Genomic DNA, 24,073 nt, shown 5'->3' with positions numbered 1-24,073 from the left:
TAAAGGGGTCGCGCCTCCATGGTTTGACCGGTTGTGGCTCACTGGTTTGACCGGTTTACATTGGAATAACAACTACGCCACACCCTGATGCAGCTTCAGCCCACTCAGTAATACTTGGCGCATGGGAGCCAGGCATCTATCTGACGCTTAGAATGGCTCTCAGAGTGAGCAGGATGAGACATCAGGAGAGCGACATGCAAGCAAGCGCCAGTCTGCAGTCTGCTGCAGTCGTCAGAGAAAACGCATTGGTATACTCCTGCTTTGTCTGCTGCCGTCATTGCTGTTGGAGAGCTGGTATAGCTAATTTCCTGCTTCCCTCTTTCGCAAACGTTGCACGTGTTCTTTGTGATTCCTAAGAACGAACCATATGGTACTGTGACGTGTCACTAGGAATCCTAGGGACCTCGGACAAGACCATGGGCGCGTTCGATTGGGCTCAAAATCTGGAAGACACGCCCCTCTTTCAACCTCTACCAGCGCAGGAGCAGCAGGTAGAGGCTGGAAGAGGGGCGTGCTCTTCCAACGAGTCGTTAGAGTTGGCTGTTTCGACTATAGCGACAGAACTGTAGAAGTTGGAAGAGGGGCGTGCACACGGAGCCTAATTGAGCGCGCCCCATGCAATTCGGGACTCTGAATTAGATGAAGATCTCGCATATGACTGTGCACTGGCCAAACTACTCAAGAAATATAGACTGTGACTGTGGCTGTTGACATGTAGTCTGCTAGACCTGCATATGCATAGGCATGACTCTAAATACGTAGGAAACGCAGGAACAAGTAGTATATTTTTCACCTGTCCCTTGACTCTGTCTATGAAATTCAAATCATGCTGGTCACATATCATATGATGAAAATCATTGTATTTGATTCTTCACAAAGAGCCATGCACAGACTAGACGTATCCACAGATTCATAATAAGACTGCTAGCTGTCTCTAAAGGTGTAATCCCTTGAATCTCAGTATGAGACCATTTTTGATGCCACGTGCACAGCTCTACATATCAGCGTCATCACATCAAGAAGGCTCCTATCAAACCTAAACATTTAAAGAGTGGTTTGAATACAGCGACTTCAGTGATAAAAACGCCATTTTGACACCTACGTAGTGGAGCACCATTGATCAGTAATAGAGAAGGAGCGTTGAGCCAAGTAATCTTGTTGGCATATATGACTGTGATGTATGATGTTGTATGGTGCTGGCCAAGTTTGGTATGTAATATCTATCACCTAGACAGAGTCTCCTCAATAAAACTGGGTTCCTATAGAGGCATCAAGTCAACTATGTACCCATCGATGCTCAAAATGCAAGAAATACAATAATATTACCTGCAATGCAAAAGGATCTGCAAATGCAAGAAGTACTGACAGCCTTATTGCACTGCATACAATACTTTTTTATCACCAGATCACAGTGAGTCAATTAAGTGACAGCAGCTACATTAATATTAAGCCCTGTTTCATATTTCATTAAAATACGGAATTTCTATCACTATAATGATTTCATTAACTTAATTTACGATTCCCACATATGGATAAAAAGTTCTAATCGCACCACAGTAGACAATTGAGTGTACCTTTACTAAACATTTTGAGGGAAGGTCATCAACATGATACATAACACGCCAGGATTACATCTCCACTAACAGCAATAGAATGATATTCCAGAAGGCATGATGTGCTATTTTTGGGGTATGATATCCTACATCTCATTGCATGGAAACAGCTTGAATTGCAACAAATCATCAAAGTAGGTCAGTTTGGTGAACCCAGTTGACCTACTGGGTTCTGACAAATCTATATATTTGTTTGATTGAATTACTTTCAATAAGGCAAACGAGCACATTACAAAAATACTAAACGACTGGCCAAAGAATTTGAGGCGTTTTTAGCATGTCAAGTGCTTTAACACCATGGAAGTTTGTCAAGGTTCACGTTTCCTCCACTCATGATGACACTAACTTTTTTGATATCGCTGCCAAGCAGACGAAATCGATCTGACATCACAGCTGCTACAGGAACGGCGCCACTCGGCTCAACAACCAGCTGAACCAGTCACATAACAATAAATAATTGATCAATAATACCAACAGTTAGCATGTACATGAGCCAACCTTCATTCGTTCAAACACAAACTTCATTGCAGCAACTGTTTCGTCATCCGACTAAAACAACTTTGTAATTCATTTCATATGTGTTATTATAGAATCACAGATGCACGTACCATAGTAAGTACTGTCTTTTCTAGGCAATCTCTAGCGATAGGCCAAGTTATCTGACCAAGCTGCTGCGTCCTTAAACCATCAGCTATAGTCTCTAGATGACGAGGTGGCTCAGGCCACAATCGCTCACCTATAATTAAGTAAGTACCTTCCAATTTTTGGAATTTGCATAACTAATTTTATTTTCTCTGACCAGCTCTCAATGAAACTTCAAGGTCCTTTCCTGCTGGTTCAGCTGCAAAAACTAAAGAAAACAAACACAATTCAAGGTTACTTCGCAGTCATCTACTTTGCTTACGTTCTCTCTTTCCAAAAAGATGATATTTTCAAATGCAGGAGTTGAGGGATATATTATTATTATGCCAACTCATATGATTTCTAAGTTCCTTAGTTGATAGAAGAGGAGACAGCAAGCAAAGAAGGGAGGGAGGGAGAAGCTATTAAGAGAAGGGACAAACGAGGGGAGGGAGACAAGAGGGAAAAAGGAGGAAGAAGGGGAAGGAGGGAAGAGAAAGGAGGGGAGAGGGCCAGAAGCTGTTGAAAGAGTGGGTGATATAAGGTAGTGCTGTCGTGTGAATACACAGCTTTTCGATTGCTAACTTTTGATTTGAGGTTTGACGCTCTTGACTGCAAGGCAAACACCAGCAGCTAAACCACCTCCACTAACTGGTACCACAATTGCATCCATGTCTGAAACCTAATCAATAGCATCTACAAACTTTGCATGTGAATAATAATCTGATCGTATACTACCTGCTCAAGAAGTTCTAATCCTAATGTTCCCTGTTGTTTAGTGAAGAAACAAACAAGACGAGGATAGTACTTACAGTACACTTTGAGTCTGATCAACTCACTTGCCCGGAAATAACATGAACATCATCATATGGAGAAACAAATGTGAGACCGGCCTCCTTACAAACACGTTCACTGGTTGCTTTCCTGAGGAAGAATAATAATTAGCAACATAAGACATCTTTCCTGTTGTTACATACAAGTCATACCAATAGGCGACTTTATGGATATGACTGTGAGTTGGGGAGTGGCATTGATACTACAGTACAGCATGTCTGCCATTAGGTATGCAATGTGATTATGTACATTGCATACCTAATAGCAGACATGCTGTAATGTAGTATCGATGCCACTCACAAACTCACAGTCATATCCATACAGTCGCCTATTGGTATGTTTAACTAATTTATTAATTCTATGTGCTCACTGTATTGACATTGAAGAACTGTCAATTCAGTAAGACGTATGCTCATGCTGATAGAAGATTGCCCATAATTGCACCTACCTATCCTGAGGTGTTGGCTCGCAGAACACAACATTTGCTCCATATCCTTTTATAGCATTGACTTTAACCTGTGGTGCAGTATTTGGAATGACAACTGTGCATGATAACTGACAGTTTCTGGCAGCAGCAGCGAGTGCTTGCCCATGGTTACCAGCACTGTGAGTGGCCTATATACATGAGAACACATTGCAAGAAGGTAAGCAAAAAGGAGCAATCAGTAAAGATATCCAACCACTCCTTTGACAGCAGGATTTGATTCCTTCAACTGCAGAACCTGTAGTGCACAGCAAAGTCATTGCACATGCTTTCGTACACACACACACACACACACACACACACACACACACACACACACACACACACACACACACACACATGAATAAAAATGGACGAATGTTGAGCCCTTCACATTGTATGTTGATGTTACGGTCAGTTGCAAAGGTAGCTAGGGCATCTATGCGCTAGGTGGAGGCTTAGGGTCAGCACTGCACCTATATTGACTATGGCACAGCTCTGGGACTAGACAAAAAGGGCCACAAGTACAAGTATGCTGCAGGATGTTACTACAAAGCCAGTGGTCTTGTCCACTCCCAGTCAGTGACCAGGTACTCATTTATACTCCTGAGACAAGAGAGACAATTGTGTGTGAGTTCCTTGCCCAAGGCAATTACGCCTGTGCCCATGCATCCCATACTTGAATCCACAAATCAAAGATCTCGGATGTATCCATTCTCCAAATGCAACTCTCTAACCAATTAAGCTACAAACGTCACACACACACACACACACACACACACACACACACACACACACACACACACACACACACACCAATGCCTGAAAAATTATAGTGATTCTAGAATTATTCATTTCTATTCATTCCTGAATTCAACGCTATTGATCATTTTGCACTCTTAAATCAACAACTACTTGCCTAGAAAGATAACACATTACAGTGGTGTGTGTGTGTGTGTGTGTGTGTGTGTGTGTGTGTGTGTGTGTGTGTGTGTGTGTGTGTGTGTGTGTGTGTGTGTGCGTGTATACACCTTGAATAGCCGATGTCTTCATGCAACAACAATTGGTAAATTTACATTATTAATTAATTGACTAATATTTTCAAATTGAACGAATGCTGCAATTTATATACTTACTACAGAGATTATAAATGCATATAAATACATGCTGATATTAAATTTTATAATGTTTCTACCGCATTCAGTGCTCCCCGTATCTTGAAGGCTCCAGTTTGCTGAAGATTCTCTGCTTTGAAGAACAGCCTCCTTCCCACTCTTTCATCCGCAGTTCCGCTCGTCACAATAGGAGTACGGTGTATAAAAGGCGAAAGGCGAGTAACAGCTTCCTGAACGGCTTTGAAGTCGACTGCATAGCCGGACAGATTCAAAGCCATTGGTTGCAGTAACGTGCTATAGGCTTAGCGGTGATACGCTTGGCGCATTGTGATCAGATCAAAGTTGTGCGTACAGTACGATCCAAAGCAATCTATTACTGATCGAAAGTTGTCATTTACATCTATAAGAGCGTCAGAGTGATGCAATATTGAAACATTCGGGTACTCAAGAATAAAAACCTCTAGTTAGCTAATTAATTTAGAACTAAAATAGATACTATTATTAGACTATAGACGACTTTTGTTATTTTTCATGAGTTTGTGACCTTAGCTGTGTTGAGAGAAAAGCTTCGCTCATATAAAAATTTATTTATCTAGTGAATTTAGCCTCGCCCTCCCAGACCCGTGCAAGGAAAAAGCCAAATAATGGGCCTGGCCTGGAAGGACGAGGATAGCAAAGTTCAAGCGCTGCATTCTAGCAAGACAGAAATTCATCTTTCACGCGCTAAACTTATGTGTCGACTGTCATCACGTTTGACAATCGAAACACGTGCAACAGTTGTGAACTACCTATCAGTGCACGTGCAGCGAGCATACATAGAAATCAACCATCCAACTCGCGATGGAAGAGTGTCTCCGTGTCGCAGGAGCTACCTCTACCACCACTGCTGAACTCACCGCTGCTCTGCTGCACTTCAATGAGACTTATGCTGGCAAATTTCAGTTTAGTGAGACAGTCGATGTCCGGTCTCGACTGGTCACAAGTCTGATGTCTTGGCTGAGGAAGAGACACGAGCGCGCGCTAGAGGGTGATTTCCAAGCGGCTGCCTTACAATCTCTCAAGATAATTTGTCGTGAGACAGAGGGTTTAGACGATTTGACGTCCCCAGACGGAATGAGAGTAATGTACGGGTTGGCCGGTTTAGTGGATAATGACCCGGATGAACGTTCTCAATCAACTGTTCAGGAGGAAGCTTTGAAGTGTCTTTCTAATTTGTTGTTGAAGAACCCTCATTTGGCTGAATTATGTCAGACAGAAGGTGTACTCGAAGGTGTAATGAAACGAATAGCAAATCGTGGCTCAGTCTCGCTTTCAAGTGGAATAAAGTTTTTTGATGCCCGACTTCTGTTTCTTGTCACAGCTTTGGCTCCTAAATCGAGGTGTCTTATAACTAGAGAGTTACATGGAATTCCATCACTAGTCAGAGCACTTCAACTCGACATCGTCGACGCTTCAGGAAATCTGGTGCGGTACACCGATGAGAAGTCACGTGACATGTGTGAATTGCTCAAAGTTCTGTACAGTCTAACATTGGATATAGATGGCTTGGATGAGCAAGACTTTAAAGCTCTCGATGGACTTGTTCATGTTGTTCGATTGGTTTTGTTGTCGGAAGATCCTGGGTGGTCAACCGATATAAAGAGTCATGCTATAAATATATTGATCAATATGCCGAGTAGATGTGTAAGTATGCTTGTGCCTTCTGTTACAGTACAGGAAGAACCAGCAGCTGTTGTGTCAATGTACGAGGATTGTGACGTGTCTGCTATTGATGCACTAATAGCTCACTTGTTGCAGACACTGAGTTGCGTCGAGTTAGATTCGCCAGCTAATGCTGTCATTTCTATCCTAACAGCAATGCGGTCTTGTGCAAAATCATCTAGGATAATTCGAAAGCACATGCGAGGAAAGGTGAGCATTACAGCCACTTTAAACGGATGTAACCTTGTATGTTTGTGAGGTAATCTAGAGTCTCTGGTGAGGTTAGTTCAGTTGCAGTGTTCATAATCTAGATCATGTGTCTGACAAACTGGCTTGCATTAAGGCTTAACTTGATATTTTTTCTGTGGTTTGATTTTGGTATAGATTCTTCCTCCACTACACCATGTCACAGCTCGACCAGAAGATAGTGGTGGTCTAAAGAGTTTATTGGTTCAGCAGATGACGTCACACATTACCCATTTGAAGGAAATGGTGGCAGACTTTCTCTTTATTCTTTGCAAAGAGAATGTGTCTCGTCTCATCAAACATACTGGCTATGGCAATGCAGCGGGGATGTTGTTCCAGCGCGGCTTGCTCGGTGGTGACCAACCAAGTGCATCAAGCGAGTACTCAAGTGACGAAGACAGCGACACCAATGAATATCTGGAATCAGATCTAGATCCTATCACAGGGGGACCCGTAGGACCAAAACTTGATGCAAATGAAGATTTGACCGAAGAAGAAAAGGAAGTCGAGGCTGTCAAACTGATGCATCTGTTTCAACAGCTTAACTCCAACAGTTGTCTGAAGGTGGTCCCTATTGGTGAAGACGGCAAACCGTTATTGCCAGATGGCAACAAAGAAGGTGAAGCAGTAGACTCTGATGATGAGGTTAATGGTGACTGATGTGAAACATCTGGAAATCATAACTGACAGTTTGTTGACCACAATTTATTTGTTGCATAATTTTTAGTGTGACATTGATTGCGTGTGTAAGGTATGACTGCACTGAGTATACATACATAGATGTAGTATAATTGTGACTGTTAATTGGCAATTGCGATTAATGCAAACGGTGACAGTTGCTACTACAATATAGTAGGTTGATGTTACAGAAGTATAGGTTATAGACTGCTGGCGAGTGTTTAAGCAAAATACACCTCGCTCCACCGACGAGTTGTCACAAGGGTGAAGCCTGAATGCTAACGAGCTGGCACTTCATTTATACACATGCCAGAAGGTCTATAACCGACTTGTGTAGCACAGAGCTGAGACATTGCACCAATCAGTGTCTAGTATTTGCGTAGAATAAATGACATATCCCACTTTTGTTACATATTGACTGGTTAATAACCAGTAGCCCTGGGCTGGTAAACCGCCCGATTTATTGACCGTCAATATGTAGTGGAACTAGGATATGTCACCTATTCTAAGCGAATACTGGACACTGATTGGCACAGACGAATCTAGGGTGCTACAACGTGAAATGTTACATATACAGTCTCTTTAATAAAAATTGGCTGGCAAGAGCAGATGAATGAACCCTTGGGATACTTTACTGGTAGAATAATGAGGAAATCTGATGTGTCACGTGATAAACTTTATACATGTACTTGGTGACCACGTGAATGACAAGTCACATGAAGGCTTATTACCAATATGGATTTTGTATTGACAAACCTATTCGTATAAATTTTGTCAGTGACTAAAATTCTGGATTTAACAAGGTTATCCAAATTTTGTCTGGGTATGCACTTCCTGGGATATGTGCGAGCGCTAGGAGACTTTTTCTATAGAGACAACTACTGAATTTGCTTGATTGCTGCACCTCTATTTCTCTACTTTGAGGAAGTATAAATCATCACGCAGTGCTATCTGTGTTAATGATCACTTTTTTGTTGTGGGATAGAGTCTACTGTACGTCCTAGCGTGCGTTAGTGGGTGTGACCTTTTAGTCTGCTGCTGTTATTGAAAGCAAGTGGAATACGTGTCTCTTAATTTAGTAAAAAAACAAGAGCACACAACCAATTACAAAATTTAGCTAACATGTACACAAAGCATGCGTTAATACTTGTCACACATTATGATTTATCTAATCAACTCTACAGCAACCCGGAATTTGATGACATTTAGTGTCTGGCAAAAGTGGAATTCTTAAATATTTTGTTTGGCCATGGCCAGACCAACCAGAGTGCTGGCTAAGTCTTAATTTAATTAATTTGACTAGATAATGGGCATCTAGACATGCAAGAACGCAGTTTCATATGGACAGCTAATACACTCAACATGTGTATACCGGACTCTTATACGGAACTGCATATAATATAAGAGGTTAAAATGAGGTAAATTTACGGAAAGCAATCGCACACAATACAATCGAAAACGAGCATCCGATTGAAACGAAAACGACCACCTACGGATTTTTCCTTATTGCTTACACTTTTTCACACATCACTCTAGAACTATAGCTCTGGTTTTATTAGGTCTCAATATATTCGAATTCATCACCACCCTTTCTGTCTTCTGCCATTACCGAGACTGGTTGGTTCACACAGTGCTTCCGCCTGCTCGTACTCTTCATCAGGTTCAATCAATCTACTCCATCTGTACTTCTGCAGCTGCTTCTCACGCAGCCAATGACGCAGGTCGATACCCTCATAAACAGCGAGAGCGAGCTAAAACCGTTGAACGTAACAGTCAAACTCATTATCAGAAACAGAAAAGAGAAAGTGAAATTTCACCCATGATATCGCTGTAACTAGACTAGCGACAATTGTAATAATTCCAAAGAGAACCGTGACGTAGCCGACGTTAGCTCTCTCCTCACCTTGCAGCTCGTCGTTCTTCCTTTGGAAGTCGGCTAGTTGTTTGGACAACAGGCATCCAGACGTCAGCCAGATTCCAGTGAGAGCGACCGAAACCAGAACGCCGGTCTTGAGAAAGAAGCCTTCGAAATCGTTCGTTCTATGCGGTTTCTCTCCCGAGAATCGCATGCAGTCGACGGCACAGTATCCTACGGCGACTAGAATCGACAGAGAAGACGTGACGAAGACCCAGTGGCACGGGAATGCGAATCTGAGTGTGTAGCATTTGCCGGTCGTGTACAAACGACTTGCTATCAGCCCGACGACAGCACAGGCAAGAGCCTAGACACAGCCATTGAAACAATATGGAAGAGTAAGTGGAGAAGAAACGGCATTATAAATTTTGTTTAATTAATTAAGTAGACTGTGTAGATACCGTGTTGACAATCCTGGCGCCAATGCGGCAGCATACCATTGCCCTTCTACTACTCTGTTGTGGCATGGTTGAAGAGAGAGCTGAGAGAGCTGATAGATGCGTCCCAACCGTGCGTGACGCATGAAATGCTTCTAGATGATGAAATTACCCTCCTACTTTCTGTAACACATGCAGATATAGCGTAATGAAAGTGCATGTCAAAGCTGCACGCTTTTTGGAGAACGGAGGTGGGCATGCAGTAAACTGAACTGCAATACCGAAGACTATAGAATGCACATACACTGAAAGAAGAAATTGTGTGGGAATTTAATCGGGCGACATCAGGGAACATTACTATTAGTGTGCAATTAATTTGTGTGATAACAAGTTCAATCCAACTACCGTGTGCAGGAGGAAAGTCCAACTCTATTAGCAGGTAATTTAATTGTGCAATGAGCACAAAACCGCATAAATTTTTCCCCCGCACATGCCATTTTCTTCTTTCAGGGTTTAGAGAAATATTATTGTTAGACCAACAGCGTTGGCATTGCTATACGCATGGGCTTGGAGAGGCCACGGCCTCCCCAATATTAGTAAGTGGATATATCATTTTAGATAGACAATATATAAATAAAAATTATCTAAGAAAGGTCTCGTGCATACAAAACACTAGTAGCCGGCCTCCGCATTTTTGATGTCCAGCATAGCTCTTGCCAACAGTAAAGATGGCTCTATGCAAACTGTCAAATAACCAAATTGGAACACCATTTCAACCACTGATCATGCAATCTACCAGTTCAACACATAAACAAGAGCACTGTGATTATTCTGACTGGAAGTTTACGTCGCAGCAGTGCATATACAAACATCACCTAGATCATTTTCTACAACAGTCTGGAAGCTCGTTTGGATGCTTTCAATTCAATATATATGCTTTGATAGAAAAACGATTGAAATAGGTGCAAAATATTCAGGCGACAGCTATGCTGCACGTTCTTCATGGATGTCGCTGAATATCTGGAAAATTGGGAAAACGCAAATATATTAATGCACTAAGGATAGACTCAAAACAAACTTTATCATGCACTTTTTGCCTATACGAAGGCTTGAGTGGTCTCTTATTTTGGGGCCATCCGCTTGTGTCCATCGTCTATAGCACGCGTTAAGAGAGACCGTGCAAATGGTAAACAAAAAGCTTGACACTGAACAGCAATTGGACCCGAACAATGCGTTTTAGCACACTTTACTCTGTTTGCTGCAACTTAGTAATTGAAGCGAAGAGTGACCATTCAATGGTAGTAATACTACAGTGGTACAATTTTCCTGTCTACCTTCTTCCAGCCAACCTCACTCGTATCTGCTATGATTTCTACAATTGGAAAGCAGCTAACAACCACATATTCTGTAAATTGATATGAATTTAGTAATCGGGAGTCTGCAAATACTAAATCAACGGGAAGCACTTCTGAGTGTAAATTAATAATGCCAAGACTCCATTTCACCTATCGATTCGTTGGTCAAGTAAAAAATAAGAGTTTTTCTTCATAGACGTCAGCAGCTCTGACACAAAAGCAATAGTAGAAAGCTGGCTGCTCTAACTTGAAATCTTCATCACGTAACTACCATAACAGTGCACCCTCCCCGATTTTCAAATTGATTTTATGACCTAAATAGAGAGAGTGTATATTTAAATTTCTACATACAAAAATTACAAATAGCCCCCTGTTATGTATATATAGTTGTCGGTCATAGAACACTTAGTTATAGTTGGAATCAACGAGTCAAACCGAATATTATTCTCGTTTTTCCAGAAGGACGTAAACTACGATCGATCGCGTTTGGAGAAGAGTTGTGCCGGTTGCGATGTTCGGTCGCCTACACTCCTGAGGGTAAGTTACGTACTTTCTAAAGAGCCTGTTGAGGCATCTGCTTTCGCGTTTGTGAAACAGTTCGGTTTCTATACAATTGGTGCACACTCTGAAGATTGGATTACTATTCCAAGAATTTCGTTCCTTTGTAACATCTTGCTTTTAAACCAAACCATGCAGTTACACGCGTCCGCTACAGCTTTTCATCTCTAGAACTGGATAGAGTGATAATCTTGAAATCAAATGGACGCCAGCATATTGTCTCTCATGATTGAATCTGCACTGTCCTGATCTATTTTGCCTAATTGACGTGAAGAGTACTGTACTCAAGTTCGTGCTAACGTTTCATTCTGAAAGTTGCTACAGTTTCGTTAGCTGCTGCTTTGAAGGCAGGAAAATACGACAGGTAAGCACTCTGCATGCTCGTTTATAGAACAAAAATTGTCGTTGTGGTCTGAACTTGCAATGTGGAATTTGGTAGTTGGCATCACTACCAAGATTATGCATTCATGTGCAATGCCGTTTGTTCTAGGCTGAGAGTAGACGAATTCACATTTATACAATAATTAAGAATAAAGGCTGCTTTGTATACGACGACTTATAAGTAGAATTGTGACTTCTCGTTTGATGCACTTGCAGGAAATCAGAACTTGAAAGCGATGGCTATATCATATGCCATTCGTTTTCTCTTCGCAATTTTGATATGGGTGAGTACTCACGGGTCGACCAATTTGAATAGCAGAAGTGTCAACCAACTCTGTCTCGATTTGTCCAAGGAAGAGAACGTAAACGATTTTTTGTCGAGAAGAGAAACATTGAAATCGAATCCTTTCTACAGCACGAAGTTGCCTATAAATAGCTGGGGTCGATACACCAACTGGGAGTGCAATGGACCAAAGCTTTCAGAATACGGTGTAGCCGCATTTTCACGTTTGTACAACAAAAGTCAAAACGATCATCTTTTGATGTTTGGAGGACACTTCCAACAGTCAACGGGTGGTACGTCGCTTCGAAATGATACATGGATATATGATGAAGACGTAAACTCTTGGCGAATTCTGGATTATCTAGATGAACATCCAAATTTTCGTGAAAATTTGGTTTTGGTAGAAATTTGTAAAATGCATGTTATTATGATTAATACACGTCCAAATCTGGAAAACAACTGGTTGTTTGATGGAGCAACACTTCAGTGGAAAAAGATTACCGTTTTGGGACAAAAGTCGTCCATGTTGTCTTACGATATGCTCATCACAGTCAAAGATGTCAACACTTCTTGTTACTGCAAAGAAGCCGTTCTTGCCTTTCCCCGTCACTTTCATTCCGATCTGAACTGTTCGCTACTCTACGAACTTGTATGCATTGAAGATGCAAAAATCTATAGCTGGAAGCAAACGAAAATTCATGCATCAACGTCAGCAGTTAATACAGTTTGTATGCCTGTAGTAACGTCATCTTCAAAGGAAACGGTATTTACAATTATTGGTAATTGCCTTTGGTATTTCTCGATCTACAGTTTGACGTGGGTGTCAACAACCGCTTGCATCAACTGGAAAAACTCTATTTCTGTTGACGATTTACTGGTTGCTGTTTTTATGGAAGAATCCATGAGTTACGTGCTCTTCAGCTTTAGCAGCAGAAAGGTCGTTATCTTCAATCTATTGTTACTAACGACTTCTTTAGATTCAGTGGTTGGCAACGTTCCGTGGCCGAAAAGGAGTTTTGGGTTAAACCCCTCCGAAGAGATCGCGCTGGCACGTGGCACTTCGATTGTCGTGTACACGCCTGGAGGACAAGAGCATTGCGGCCTTCGCAAATGGATACTTCAAAATCCCACAAATACAAGTGTGTGGGTGTGGGAGGAAGTCATTGCAACGGATAAGAGTAGATCTCCACCGGCTGTCATCACTCACGACATAAACTATTCTGTCCAAAGTAACAGGCTGTACGTCTTGCAAAATCGTGACTACTACAATCCGTCAAATATTTGGACCCAGACTGTCACTGATTATATTTGGTCTTTCAACTTACTGTCAATGAGATGGGAGGTATTGGTAAAATCCAATAAGGAGATATCATATTACACCCCCAAACTGGCCAACACATGGCTTGACAATGACTTATGGTGCTCATCCGATGACGACATGGGCTTGTGGCAGTACAACAAAAAGGCGAACACTTGGAACAAAATGATTGCAAGGAATTCTCCTCCACCTCTTCGAATAGGCTACAGCCTTGTAGCAATAAATTACACTCGTCTCATTGTCTTCGGAGGAAGAACGTACACAATGCACACAATATATAACGATGTTTGGATCTTTTCGTGTAGAAATCAAAGTTGGGCACGCGTGGGAGCGACCTCCACCACTCCATCTCCGCGATACGATCACACATCGGTAGTCGTTGATTCCGTAATGTACGTCTACGGCGGAAGTAACAACAAAAGCATACTCAAAACAAAAACATGCTTTGAAGAATTATGGACGTTTCACGTCGACAGCAACAAGTGGGTGCTCATCAACGCAGTAAATCAAGGTCCCAATCTAACCGAGATTCAACCTTGCAAGGCATATGCTGCAAGCAGCAAAGGACAATTATGGATCAGTGTCGGTTGCATTATCACGGTAACAGACGAATGCAAACATCGTCCTCATATTCACATCTGGACTTACATTATTCATCTAAATATGTGGCGTCGCATAGGTGTATATCAATGGGGAGTAGACATTTTGGCTTGGCCTCTAGAGCGAGAAGCATTGCCGATATTGTTTTGGAAGGGACACCTGTTAATGTTGGGAAAATCGCAGTTAGCACTCTTCTACATGAAACTCGGTTGTCCGACCGGATTTTTATCGGTCGACATCTCTAGAGAGCCGTGCAGCATATGTGATGTCGGATTGTACGCCGAAGAAGGCGCCACTATATGTCGCCGCTGTCCTGACGGCACCACAACAAAACTTCGAGGGTCGGCGAATATTTCCGAATGCTCCGAATGTGAGGTAGATTACTGTCATCACGGCCATTGTTACATTACCACATTCAACTCGGCTCCCACTTCAACATGTGATTGCGACGTCGGCTATACGGGATCTCACTGTCAATACGCCACCTACTATTACATAGGTTTAGGCATTTTGTTGATATTAATCGCTACATTTGCAGGATTAGTGGCAACCGTCTACATACGAAGGAAACGCAAGATGAGCGAACGAGCACTGCGAAGAGAGATTGACAAGCTAAACGGAGTGTGGCAGATCAGCGAGGACGAGGTCGACGTGTTAGAAGAAATCGGGAAAGGCTCATCCGGAAGTGTGTGGACGGCTCGATACCGCGACATGACAGTAGCCATAAAACTAATGCTCGTTCCGGAAGATCCCCGGATGTGTTTAGAATTCGCGCGCGAAATCAAGTTCATGCAAACGATGCGTCATCGCAACATCGTTCTCTTTCTCGGCGCTGGAAAAATGGGATCAGACTCGCAACCGTTCTTAATCGCTGAATACATGCCGAGAGGATCTCTTCGCCAAGTCCTCGACGATTCAGCAATCGAACTGACGGCAACACGCAAGCTCCAATTTGCTAACGACGTCGCTCAAGGAATGAGGTTCCTGCACGACTTGGAGCCGCCAAGAATTCATAGAGACCTCAAGAGCGCGAATCTTCTTGTGAGCGAGAGCTGGATCGTCAAGGTGGCCGATTTCGGTCTCGGGCGGTTTGCGTACTTTCACGGGCAAGACGGACGGTCACAGACGAGAAGAAGTCGACGAAGAGGAGACGGCAATCTAGACGAAGAATCGCGTTTTGCCTTGACAGAAGATATGTCGGTGGTTGGCATTGGAACGACAAGATGGTGCGCACCTGAACTGTTACAACGCCAAAAGTATGACGGATTAGTCGATGTCTACAGGTAAGTGCATATACATCCGGGGTCTAATTTCTATTATTTACCGTTAGAGCTTTAATTCAGGCGCTCCATAAAAAATTTAGATGATGGCAAGACGCCTTGATTACAGAATAGACTTCCAAAAACAATTTGCTCTTAAAGGTGACACATCAGTCTTTGGCAAAATTTGTGCTGTTACTGCCGCCTTCAATCAATAAAGGGACCGGTTGCGCATCACAGACAATATTAGATACTGCATCTTGTGGTAGTAACTAGCTGGCTCCTATACACATTCATGATTGTCAAAGAGATCATGCACTACCACCACATATCAGTGCAGCAAACATAACGAACCAATCGCCATAGTTGTAGCCTAATAACGTTAAAGTGGGCGTTGCTTAATACATTGACTAGTTAAATAAACCCAAGACGTCATCATCCCATCACGGAATTTTTAAAAATTTTGCTGTATACATATAGTTCTCAAAAAGTATAGATGAGCAACTTGGATAGAGTCAAGCAAAAACTAAACTTAGTGCAAGAGATCAATTTAGTCTTCAACAATGAATGGGACAATGAGCAAAGTAGTCCGTATACTGAATTCATCTATATCTTTTGTATCAATGCAGATGTCTACAAGAATCCAAGATGAACAAGCAACTTTGGATCGACAGGGACCTTTATATAGCTAAGCGGGCGGTTCGTCCGAACCCTCCAAACCCAGCCAGCCTGTGCAAGACCTGCAAGCTCTAAAGCAGGTTGCACTTACTAAGTGCCCTCAAATAACAAATAAATCGTTAAATGTCTGAAAGTCTCCTCTGTTAGAACCTACAAAATAAAAGCAGTAAAGTGCTATACCCTCGCTGCTAGCTCGGAAATGGTGCTGCAAACATACAGGCACCTATAATATCAAGATCGTGAGAAAAGGGCTGGACATATTCCACGTGGCATTGTCGAATTTATGAAATGCCTCTTGAAATCATGCAAACACATTATCACATCGCCTGGCATGCTAATTAGCACAAGCGATATCAATGAGCGCATGCATTACGTTTCTTAGTTTGTCCGGTCGTTCAATGGTCCACAGCAGTATTACTGTAACCCTAGCGCATGCGCGATGGATTAATAAGTTTATTATCAAGAAGCGTCTAACCTAAATCGCGCCTGAATTAGTACTAATGTAATAGTTGTGTTGTTTTAGTTACGGAATTGTTCTTTGGGAGATTTGGACGCGTGATATTCCTTTCGTCGAGTACACGTTTACTGTAGAAATTGCGACCGCTGTGAAGAACGGCGAGCGACCTGATATTCCAATTGCTTGTCCAAACAAGGTTAGAAATCTCATGCAGAGCTGCTGGAATGGTGATTCGCTTGCGAGGCCGTCGTTTAGTGAAATTGTACGACGTCTTGGAGACATTCGTCAAGGGTCTGATTGAAGAAGGAAGAGGAAGTAAAGAATGACAGAAGACAACTTGGTTAGTATATTGTGATTTAGAAGTTGCGCATGTCAATGTAACTGGAAAGAATAAGCCATGTTTAGAGGAGAAACAGATGACAGCCAAAATAGATACACTTAATATAAAAATTAGCTGCATTGCTAGCGGGTCTTCTCCACATTAAAAGTAAACTTTTATTATTAATGTGCAGATTTTACTTGCTATATGATTAGACATAACCACAAATCTACTATATTTTATGTATACACATGCATGCTCGCTTTTCCTTTTCCGTTTGGCACTAAAAGGTAGGCTGTTACTTTTGCGGTAGAAACAGCAACGAATAGACTGATTCCTGCTCATATGGAAAGTATAGGTAGGATATTCGTATATAGAACCTGTGGCGCCAAAGTAACATTGACAGGCTGTTCGCAGAGTTCCATCAGTGAACAGAGGTACACACTTGTTGCATTTGCAACGACTGACATTGCACACGCTGCACTCTGAGATGATGCGAGCTCCAATCTGAACTGTCGTTAGACCGTTTGAACACTGGACACAATCTGGATCAGCGCGAACATCGTCTCTCTGTAATACCCTTGTTTGTAAAAATGACAATGTCGGTCAGAAATATTGGAGGAGCAAACCCAGCTGGACATCTGACTGCTAAATATTTTATGTCAATGTTCAAATGTATACATGACAAGAAATCTTTTCCATTTAAAATGATTTTGATAATATTCCGTTGATCAAGTGTATTGAAATATTTGTTGAATTCATGTGGTGCAATGACGTACCACATTTTGACGTGTATAATATACACCCATGTTTCTAGTCCATACTTTTCGTAAGCTTAACTGACATATTGAGTGTACACATACTTTATAGTGATTAATAGCTGACCCGGCGTAGAAGCTGCTGAATATTGGCATACAAAAGCATTCGAGAGATTAGGTCTTCTATTGTAAGCTGTCAGTTCTGACTATCTTCCTTTGGTAACTTCAAACATCCAGAGATTACTTAGGCATGCTCATGAACCATCTCTTCAATCAAACCCATGCATTTGGACTGTATGATGACCGCTGCGTGATTAAAGCGTGTGCTAGGTCGAACACAATAGACCATATCTCCAGTAGCTTGTCTCCAATGCAACAACATTGGTTGAAGGTGCATTATCCAAGTTTCATTGCAAGCAGCAGCATCTGAAGTGTTACTTTAAGCTATATCGCCAAAAATGATCTATTGACAGCAACGAATGACATAGAGTAGCAAATTGTTATCGAAAAATTTGATAACAATAATATCAAAAAATTGTCAGTAGCATTTTACATCCACGCTTCTATGAATTTTTTGCTGATATCGTTGGAAAGTACAATAAAACAGCAGCTACCAATTCAACAGGGCCCAATCAAGCAGCTTTCTTAAGTTGCGAAGTAATTTGACTGAATGAAAGTCTGTCTGATGGTCTGGGTGACCAACAGTATTTCATAATGCTTGCTAACGGCTGTGGACAATCTTGAGGAATTACAGGTCTTTGCTTTGCAACCACAGCGCCGGTCACTTCATAATCGAAACTGTATTGATCGAATGGAAGCTGTCTTGTCCAGATTTCCCACAACACAATTCCAAAACTGCAAATACAAAAACGGATATTATTATTTAGATGCTTATATCTTGTTAATTAAACTGTAATACCAGTAACCTGTAAACGTCAACTGCGGTACCGTACGGCTCTCGAAGAGTAAATTCTGGAGCTCGCCATCTTGCAGTTCCAACACCGGCGAAAGATAAACCTTCTCGCTTGTGAAGCAGAGAAATATGTTGGGGATTTGAGCCATTGTGGCGTCTAATCCGCTGTTTACCGTTTCGTTTAACGTTACCATTGACGGTTCTCCCTAAACCGAAATCAGCCATTTTAACAATCCAGTCTTTGCTTACAAGTAGATTATCGCTTTTCAGATCTCGATGTATTCGAGGCGGTTCTAACGTGTCAAGAAAATGCATACCTCTTTGCTGAATCCATGGCAAATTTTATCTTACGCTTACAGTTGATATCAATCGATAAATCGTGTAGTATATTTCTTAGAGATCCGCCCTCCATATATTCCATGACAAGGAAAGGAACGTCTCCAGATTGTGACTTACCCACACCAATGAAGAGAACGATATTCTTGTGTCTTACAGTTCTCATGAACATTATCTCCGTTTCGAAGTCTTCTATAGATTTGGAAAAACCTACAGCCACCATCTTCTTTACAGCTACAGTAATATTTCTGTAGAAAGCCTTGTAAACGGATCCAGATGCTCCAGATCCAATTAGTTCTCCAGTCATCACTTCATCTTCATCTATTTCTCATACGTTCGTCAACACTGTCACTTCATTTCGCAAAGCACGTTCGCTCTTTCTTTTTCTGTTGAGCAGTAAGAGAGAGTAATTCCTGCTCCTATCAACCAATAGGTAGGATATTGGCATGTAGAACCGGTAAATCCAACGAAACATTGACAGGCCGGTCTCAAACTTTCTTCGTTGAAATCTGGTACACACTTGCCGTATTGCAGCGATCTACACTGCACATGCTGCATTCTTCAATATTTCTAGCTCCTGTGCTAATTGTTGTTAGACCATTGGAACATTGAACGCATTCTGGATCAGAAAATATCGTCTCTCTGTAATATCCCTTTTTACAAAAATGACAAGATTTCTCTGATATGTTAGATGAGGTAAATCCAGTTGGTCATCTGACTGTTAAATAATAGATTCTACTTTTTAATGTGTCAAGCATGAGAAGAAATCCTCTCCAAAAGAAAGATTTTGATAAAGAAGTTTTGTGTATTGTAATGTCTATATATTTGGTTTCTGCTATAAGATGCCACGTTTTGGCCTGTACAATGAACAGCCACGTTTGGACTCTCCTTTAATGGTATGCAAAACCGCTACTTGTGTCTAGGTCTATACTCTTTACAGTGATTAGCAGTTGACCTGGTGTTGAAGCGGCAGAACAATCGCATTCCGAACTGTTTGAGAATTAGGTCCTATATTGTCAGTTATCAGTTCTGACCATCTCTCTGTGTTAACATCAAATACCCAAACATCATTTAGACATTCTTCGGAAGCATTCATTCCGCCAAATACATACATTTTAGACTGCATTACAGTCGCTGCGTGATTAAAACGAGCGCTAGGTCGAGCAGAATGAGTTATGTCTCCGTCTACTTGTTTCCACTTAAACATTGGTTGAAGTTGAATTATCCATGCGTCATCAAATGTAGCATTTAAGACTGAATTAGAATTCCTTCCACCAAAAAGAATGGCAGAAGTTTTATTAACTGAAACGAATGACATCAAGGAGTGAGGAATTATTGAAGGCAATTCCAATAATCGTATTTCGTTGTCAGTATCATTTTAGATCCACGCTTGCATAATTTTTTTATCGTTTTGATTGCGAAGTGCTACAAAGCAACAGCCATCAAACCAGGAGCTGGCTTCGTATCCGTCGTTTGCCACATCCAGAATAGTACTGAAAACTTCTTTTTCGACCACTGCATGATTTTTACATCTAAGTTCCAAATATATGAACTCGAGGAAACTTGTTCTAGTTCATCTGTAAATGATTGGGCAAATGTGAGATAGTTCTTCTTCGAAGTATAGGTTGATAGTTCTATAGAATCAGGGTAAACGTCGGGCCTTGGCAATCTTTGCGATATCCACACTTTAACTTCATAGATAAATTTCCAAACTTGTGATATTCCGGATATTGCCTCGTATGTAAAGACGACGATTGTCTTTTGATCTTCAACTAAGCTCGTATGTACATTATACCTTTTACCGGGAATGTTGCCTACAACGTCTTCAACGATACATTCATTACTTTTCAAATTGAAATTTAGTACTTTTTAGTAAGAATGTTGAATACGATCAAATTACTGTTTTTTGTTGCAACAGCACTATGGAATGTTTGTGATAATGACTCGTCGCCAATTAATGGCAGAGGACATCGAACTGCAGTTATATATTTCCGTGCCTCGTTTTCAAAAGTCCACAACGTTTGTTTATTCGGATTATAAAGAACGATTTTACCTGAATAGGAAGAAGCTATAAACTTGCCTGCAGAATGTGACGTTTCTTTAATGTTAGATTTGTTGTCAGTCCACTCGTGGCTTTCAGTGCCATCTCGATTTACACATCGCAATGCGTGCATAGAACTTCTAAAGTCGGAAGAATAGAGCAAGACAAAAGCAGACCGATTGCATAAGCAATTAGTTTGTGACTGAAAAGCAAGAACCGCAACGACCTCATTGTCATCGAAATTGAAATAGAAACGAGAATAACCATGCACTTGCGTTTCCTGCCAGTTCAGCGATACTGTGTCAAATACCCAGGCCTGTCTGGGGATAGAGAAATTATCAAACATATAACCGAATTGAAATGCAACAATCTTGGAGCAAAATTGAATCAAAGAAGATATGATTCTATTGAAGGAAAGTCTCCATCATCTACGTTCTGCCACGAGTTGGTGTCTAGAGTGTACAACCAGTTTGCAAATATGCCAACCTCGTTGCTTGCTTGTCAATCTGGTTTTTCTAATCCTGAAATGAGTAAATAGTGTCGCTTTCGGTTTCCAATCTTGACGCTGTAAGCTACCTTTCCATAGGACAATGATTCTACTTAAAGGTTCATTGATTTTCCAATCTTGAAATGTTTGCCATCCTTTGTGTTCATGTCAATTTCTCCAAATTTATCAGTGTAAATCTCATATTCAAAAGATATCATCACTGTTAACCTGTTGTCGTGAGATCTTTTGTTTCGCTTGTGTAAGCTTTGGAATTGCCCAACAGATAGACATAAACTGATGATAAGCATTGACGTCATTGTAGTTGTTATAGATACTTGCTTTTCACGGCAACTTCTTGACATTTTGAAAACACACCTTGGATATTGTTTTCAGACAACGTCAGATGTTCAATTAAAGTTTGAGAAATGCTCTTGCTTTGTGCGTATGCAGATATCTGTACTTTGTCTTTATTCTGACGGACTGAAATGGTTAGATATCTGAGATTTGGTGAAGGTATCTGTTGTATAGAGCTCTTCGTCCGCTAGAAAACGAAAGACGCTTAAACGTCTGATCAAAGGGTTATATAGCAATATGTAGACTGAGTAGAGATTTTATATCAATGTGGAATTTAAACAATCTTTATGAAACTAGATTGTTGAATATAACAGTTTTCAAAATGCTGTAATCAAATGGCTACCTAGACGTGTTTGGATATTGTTGTGACCGTGTTCACATGAAATCAACTATTGTTAAATTTTAGAAATAAATGTAACTGAAAAGTGTTATTGCAAATGCAATTTCAAAACATGTCAGACTACGCTATTGAAGACCACCGCTTGCAGGATCACGAGATTCAGCTAATTGAATGAGTTTTGTTGTACTCACTGAGACAAACTATTATTTTATTAATGTATATAAGCTCTTAACGGGATTATCAAGTCTTTTCAAAGCTCATGCATATTAGATAGATTTAGAAAAATTTTAGGGCATGTTATCAGGTATGTATTACATCATGAGCAATACTTTCAACTTTCAAGTTAATACAGGATGCTTTTAGTTCTTCTTAATTAGAATTGAAAGCCAACACGAGATATTTAGAAAGTGACTCTTCCTTTTTAACAATTTTTAATGCATTTATATCTACATCACCAACTTTATTACAAATTTGTGATCAAACTATTGTGGGTAATGCATTAATGGATATAAAAAGAGATTTAGTATTACTTAAATTATGATTGGGAGTGCTATCAAGGTGTTCCGAAAATTATTAGCTGAAAAAGATTATGGATTTGCAGTAGTATCCGGTGTTAGCCTATGGAAGTGAGATGTAAGACTCGAAAAAGCTTCTGTCGTTGACCGGTAAATATGGCTTTCGTAGCAGGAATTAGACGTGGCTTAGGGATAAACAACAGAGAGTCATGCAGTAACAGACGTAATGGGAAATTTGTCTATAGAAGCATAATACAAAATGAAGAAAGTAAGTTACATTTTATTGAATTTGAGAACATTGCATTCGGCAAATGAAATATTGTAAGGGGCCGGTCATTATTAAGTGTTCGGGGATTTCCAAAATTTTTGGGTGGCATAAGGGCGAAATGCAGTAATTTGCAGGGTCACAACGCATTGGGGGCATCTTTCGATTGAAGTCCATTTCCCTGTGTTGAAGACAAGAACCCAAAGATCATTTAGACATGCCAAAGAAGCGTTTTGTCCTCTAAATACATACATTTTGGACTGCATCATGACCGCTGCGTGATGAGCACTCATCCTAGGCCGAACCGAATAAGCTACGTCTCGACAGCATTGTCTCCACTGAAACTTTGGCTCAAGATGCATTATCCATGTTTCATTAAAACTAAAGTGCGATTTGATTTCGCCAAATAGAATGGGACTAGTTTCATTGGCGGCAACAAACGACACTGCTGATCGAGCTCTTATTGACGACGTTGATGTCAACAAACTCCATTCGTTATCAGAAGCATTAAAGAGCCACGTATGTATGTTGTTGTGATGGAGTTTTGCCGAAAGTGCAACGTAACAGCAGATACCAATTCAGCAGCTAGCGTCGTAAGAACTTATATAGGAAAACTTCTTTTTAACTTTGAACTGCCACTGCATGCTTGTTAAGTCTAAATTCCATATCATTGTACCAAATGAAAGCTGATCAGGTACACCTTGTAATAGTGTCGAAAAGGTCAAATAATTACTCTCTAAATCACAGTTTGTCTTCATTTGAAAAGGTGGTGCAAACTGAGGATAAGGAAATACTTTTCAAATCCAAAATTTATTTTCGTAGAAAAATTTTCAATAAGTGTTCTGATAGAACGCCTATCTGTTGTAAAATTATGATTGTATTCTGGTCTATAATTAGAAGCGCTGTACACGACTTCACTATACCGACTTTTAGGAATGTGACCTAGTATGATTTCTATAGTGTACTCGTTACTGTCGAGATCAAACTTGAGTAACTTCTTATCACGAATTTTGAATACGACGCAACTAATGTTGTCTGTGTGATGATGAAAAACTGAACATTGTTCAAGGTGGATTCATTTTAGATGATGAACTCAGGCGTGTCAAGGCACGCCAACATTAGTTTCTTAAGTTAGAGTTTAGGTTTGATTTAGTTGACATTTTATGTAGTTTGCCGTATCAATCGAATGTCATTGTACTAGAGAATTGGATATATCTAATAGATATTCTATCTATCTATCTATCTATCCATCTATCTAAGACGAAGACAGCGTAACGAGATTTTGCTAATTTA

The 24,073-nt window shown here is 40.8% G+C and overlaps 3 protein-coding genes across 3 annotated transcripts; 1 reads left to right on the top strand and 2 right to left on the bottom strand.

Moving 5' to 3' along the window:
- Positions 1-1,556: 1,556 nt before the first annotated feature.
- LOC134193965 (uncharacterized) lies at positions 1,557-4,976 on the bottom strand. Its single transcript, XM_062662840.1, has 10 exons — positions 4,727-4,976; positions 3,749-3,790; positions 3,517-3,683; positions 3,074-3,158; positions 2,973-3,002; positions 2,820-2,916; positions 2,413-2,463; positions 2,222-2,349; positions 2,112-2,162; positions 1,557-2,043 (listed from the first exon to the last, which is right to left on the bottom strand). The coding sequence occupies exons 1-10, from the start codon at positions 4,922-4,924 to the stop codon at positions 1,903-1,905; spliced, it is 990 nt and encodes a 329-aa protein (XP_062518824.1). The 5' UTR covers positions 4,925-4,976; the 3' UTR covers positions 1,557-1,902.
- Positions 4,977-5,491: 515 nt separating this feature from the next.
- Positions 5,492-7,513, top strand: LOC134193881 (synembryn-A-like). Its single transcript, XM_062662729.1, has 2 exons — positions 5,492-6,557; positions 6,732-7,513. The coding sequence occupies exons 1-2, from the start codon at positions 5,634-5,636 to the stop codon at positions 7,251-7,253; spliced, it is 1,446 nt and encodes a 481-aa protein (XP_062518713.1). The 5' UTR covers positions 5,492-5,633; the 3' UTR covers positions 7,254-7,513.
- A 1,146-nt stretch (positions 7,514-8,659) lies between these two features.
- LOC134194206 (uncharacterized) lies at positions 8,660-9,684 on the bottom strand. The gene is made up of 3 exons (XM_062663132.1): positions 9,588-9,684; positions 9,089-9,493; positions 8,660-9,022 (listed from the first exon to the last, which is right to left on the bottom strand). Exons 1-3 carry the CDS (start codon positions 9,651-9,653, stop codon positions 8,852-8,854), a joined length of 642 nt encoding a protein of 213 aa, XP_062519116.1. The 5' UTR covers positions 9,654-9,684; the 3' UTR covers positions 8,660-8,851.
- Positions 9,685-24,073: the final 14,389 nt, after the last annotated feature.

Source organism: Corticium candelabrum, chromosome 18 (assembly GCF_963422355.1).
Source record: "Corticium candelabrum chromosome 18, ooCorCand1.1, whole genome shotgun sequence".
In the NCBI taxonomy this organism is placed as follows: domain Eukaryota; kingdom Metazoa; phylum Porifera; class Homoscleromorpha; order Homosclerophorida; family Plakinidae; genus Corticium; species Corticium candelabrum.
This window is presented reverse-complemented; position numbering and strand designations above follow the sequence as displayed.